Source organism: Plectropomus leopardus, unplaced genomic scaffold, assembly GCF_008729295.1.
Source record: "Plectropomus leopardus isolate mb unplaced genomic scaffold, YSFRI_Pleo_2.0 unplaced_scaffold29579, whole genome shotgun sequence".
Lineage (NCBI taxonomy): Eukaryota > Metazoa > Chordata > Actinopteri > Perciformes > Serranidae > Plectropomus > Plectropomus leopardus.
Window position 1 is genome coordinate 1 of NW_024632244.1, and position 4,495 is coordinate 4,495.

General features: G+C 36.0%; 1 protein-coding gene across 1 annotated transcript; it reads right to left on the reverse strand.

Annotated features, from left to right (window-relative positions):
• Window positions 1-864: 864 nt before the first annotated feature.
• Window positions 865-4,006, reverse strand: LOC121938470 (serine protease FAM111A-like). The gene is made up of 4 exons (XM_042481712.1): window positions 3,927-4,006; window positions 3,692-3,754; window positions 3,393-3,491; window positions 865-3,273 (listed from the first exon to the last, which is right to left on the reverse strand). The coding sequence occupies exons 1-4, from the start codon at window positions 3,942-3,944 to the stop codon at window positions 1,303-1,305; spliced, it is 2,151 nt and encodes a 716-aa protein (XP_042337646.1). The 5' UTR covers window positions 3,945-4,006; the 3' UTR covers window positions 865-1,302.
• Window positions 4,007-4,495: the final 489 nt, after the last annotated feature.

A 4,495-nucleotide genomic window follows, 5' to 3' on the forward strand; every position in this document is an offset into this window, starting at 1 on the left:
GAAAAATAAAATAGGATGGAGAGAAACTGATTTTCCCACAAGTATCAACAATATTAACCAAAGTATCACAATTATTCATGCATTATTGCTTGCCAGGAGTCCTCCAATTTAATTTAAAGAAAATGAATAAAAATCCACATGGAGGAGTTAGTTTTTTCAAGGACTGCTTTAACCAATTTATTTTATATTTATTTTATATATTAACACATTATTCAAGTAATAATGTAGGAAGAAGAAGGAAGGAAGAAATAAGGAAAGAAGTAAGAGAAGTCCAAAAAGTCAAGACCGCAATTTTTGCAAGAATTCATAACTAACTACATTTTTTTCTAATGTAGTGAATATGATTTTTTTTTAATGCCACATAAAGAAATCTTGTATTTAGGATGAAATTCCTTCACACATCAAAGAACATTCAGATGTAACAATACATTTAATGATGCTACTAAAAATGATCACATCATGTCCAGTTAGTGCCACTATTTTCCATTTATCTCAACATCAGCATCACAGACATTTAATGTGACGAAGTTAGTCAAACTCAGAATATGACTTCTCATATTTATATTTATGGTTCAAATAAGAGCACAGGGTAATAAAACACATACTCCAAATATAAAAGACATCACTTTATTCAATATTTAAAAAAAATCATAATTGTCTTTATGTTATTAATGATTTTTTTCTTACAATAATATGATTTAACCAGGTACGATTAATTTAAAACTCTTTTAAACTCTTTAAAACTCTCATTTTCATCAAACATTTTATCAATACAAAAGATGAATATTGTAATATCCAATACTGTACAACAAAATCCTAATAACATAAACACAAAAGATAAAAAAGTATAAAAGATATTGGCGACTGATATCATAATTGGGTTTCAAAAAAAATCTTATACCAAAAACATTTTAAAAACAGAAAAAACACAAATACTGAAAAAGAGATGCACTGAACCAACTGTCAGTGATTTGACAGCTGCTGAACAAAAAATATGCAAAAACTGGCATTCACAGATACTAGCGTGACTAAAAATGGTTACAGAGAAACCACTTAACTTTATTTTAAAACAGATTATGGTTACTTAAAACAAAGTTTTGTATGATATATTTCACCCAATCCCTGCTTGAATGATCACGACCGTGCTTTGAAACATAAGTTGTCCCTTCTTTCCTGTCACTCTCCAGCTGTGCAATAATAAAGGCAAATAAAACAATCACAATAATAAAAAAGCATCCTGACATATAAACACAGACATGACAGACTTTGTTGATCATGTCTGAAATGACCACCTGTGTACGCTCAATCAATGTCCATTGGGACAGGTGCCTCTGTTTGAGAGAAGAATTCAAAGAACGTCTTCAAACTCTCGTCACTTGTGGACGGTAAATTGTTGACTGCATTCTTAAATGCAGTGAGATTTCTGCTCTCAACCAGTTTCTTTAAACTGCTCATCGTGTTTGGGTGTCGCGCATAATCGCAAGCCAAGTACTCCTTCAACACATCAAACCTTCCTTTTTCCACCATTTGGACAATTATGTGTTCGATAATTAAGGACAAAGGCTGGCCATACTCTATGACGCTCTGCCTTTCTCCCCTAACATTGCGGTAAGCATATCCGCCCGAATGCACTGCGATAACGTTGCAGTGCTCATCAAACACAGGAGAGCCGGATGAGCCAAAATAAAAACATGACTCATAGGTCAGAGCCTGTCGGTTAAGATTCACATCTTTTGCCACGTCCTCAAAGAACTGGTTAGTCACCAACTGAATATGCCCTCGATTCTCACTGTAATGATTGTCTTCCGGTAAAACACCTGCTGGATTTTCACGGTGATGCCTCTCCGCGACCTGAGTGCGGTTTTCGGTCGAAACAATCAAGCACGGATCAATCTTTTTCACACCGCCGTCAGGATGCCCGATGATGCAAATTGCACCACTTTGTGGGAGAAATCCGTAGTGCTTTAAGAGAGCTCCAGGTAATTTCTGATCAGCAGCGAGTCTCAACAGAGCCCAGTCACACTCGTGCCCTGACGCATCAGGACCGAATTCAAAGCCAGCGACCTCCTTCACTGCTGCTCCTGACGGCGTCTGGTTTAGACTTTCGAAAGAGAAATGGACAGTGACCGTCTCATTAAGCTGTCCTGTACTCTCATTATAGATGTTCTGAACCACATGAGCGTTTGTGAGGACGCACCTGCCAAACAGGAGAAACCCACTCCCTGCTGGTGTGTCATTTACTCTCACCTGACACACAGAATCACTGAGAGCCGTCAGCTTCTTCATAGTTTTCACCTCCCTGCATGTTTGAGCGTTCTTTCCAAACTCCACATGGGAAATATTCTGATTACAAGAAAGCTTAGATTGTTGTGGTTTATTACTTTTCATGAAATCTGGGAAAAATGGAGAATACAGCTGATGCATCATCTCTTCTGAATTTGGTATCTCACACTTCACACAGAAAAAAGTCTGGATACAAGAAAGCTTAGATTCTTGTGGTTCTTTACTTATTATCAAATCTTTAAACTGAAAAGACAGCTGATGCATCATCTCTTTGAAATTTGGTATCTCATGTGATTTTTTATCCAAAACCATATTACCATCTAGCTTTGGTGGTATGTTGTCATTCACTGACTCAGTTATGGTAGACCACTTTGAAGGATCTGGGTTTTCATCACAGTCAGACTTATTGAGCAGTATGATCTTGAAATATTTACCATCAAGATTGTTAACGAGGCTGTGCATTGAAGTAGTTGCTTCAATATTCTTGTTTAAAAGTGCACAGATCTTTGTAAATACAACATCCTGGAAACGACCATTTCTTTTCAGAGCGTGCTTCACTTTCTCATCTTTGTAGGCAAAAACAGTAATTTCATCAAAGACTGTGTTTAGTGTGGGCTTTTTCATATATATGAAAAAGTAGATATGCACTATATTCATCCCTCCACTTGTCCATACATTAAAAACCACAAGCTCACCAGATGGACCCTTTCTTTGACGATGAGCAGAATATCTAGCTGGTTGCTTTGTCTTGTCTGCAGCTTTAATATACCTGATAGCCAGTGGGGTTTTTTTAACCAGGCTACATATAAAGTGTTTACTGATAGGTTTTCTGTCTCTTACAATTAAAAGCTCTTTGTCTACTTTCTTTTCTTCAATCTTTCTAAACTCTGAACTTTTCTTCAGCGAGTCCTCAACAGTTTCTCCTCTGTTGCGTTCTGTTTTGCCTTTCCACTTCCAGCGGAGAGAATAGGTCTGATATGGCTTCTCTTTCTGGGGATGAAACAAAATTAAGTCTCACTTAATTTAATCAAAGATTAAATAAACAAAGAAATTAAGAAATTCTCCATTAAAATAATACCAATCTCAAACCATCCAGCCATTAGCTATACCTTTTTATCCGGAGCGTCACAGGGGACTGAAGCTGACCTCTGCTGACTTTCGGTGAGAGGCGGGTTACACCCTGGAGCGGTCGCCTGTTTATCACAGGGCTGACACACAGAGACAGACGACACTTAATGCTTGTTATGGTATCAGAAACATGGCTTAAGTGATCAATTTTGATCATGATATCTTAATTTAAGAATAAAACCATTTAACAAAAAAATAAGAAGTTGTGCCCTAAAAGTTCAATTATATGAAAAAAGATTTTTCTTTTGCCAACACACATATAAAATAAATTATGACAAACCTCTGCAGCAGGGTGTAAGTTAGGCACCTGGCTATTTTCCCCAGTCTGGTTATCATTTTCTTCCTTGAGATAAAAGACAGAAATGTTATTAATGGAAATGTATTACAGAATGCATGCTTAAGACATTTGACATGTCATTTTAAACATATTTCCTAGATGATAGATACAGATGATACAAATACTGACAGAATCATCAAAGCCATGTAAATCAGTAAACACAGAAGAGAATTTGTACCTTGATAGCTTTGTCCATTGGTCCACTATTTTTGGTCTTCAAGGGTTGGTTCATAGGTTGATTTTTACAGCTGAGGCTGAAAAGAGTGTGATGAAGTATTTTTCCCTAAGGAAAAGACAAAGAATTATGATTAATTTACACATGCCACACATATGGGATTAATATCTAATGTATTTATATCAATATGACATTTATTGTGACTAATCCAATGAAAAACACAAAAATAAAAACAACAAATGTGAGGCAGCTATTGCTCTTTTCATGCAAGGGTGGCACACCCAGAAACAGGTTGGTGCACTTCTTTTTCCCAGAATATGAAGCTCCACCTCACTTTAATGACGCAAAACAAAACTTGCACAATCAAATGTAAGCAAATGGTAACCATTATAAAAATGAGTAAGGTGTAAAATAATCAAAACAAATAAAATTACCAGTCCTTACACAACAAAACAGAAAAAAGTTGATTTTATGCAACTTTAAATTGAAATGAAAACCGGCACCTTTCTATTACTAGCAAAAACTAATTTCCAAGCAATCAGTACCGCAGTTAAAACTTTTTGTTCTAAGGT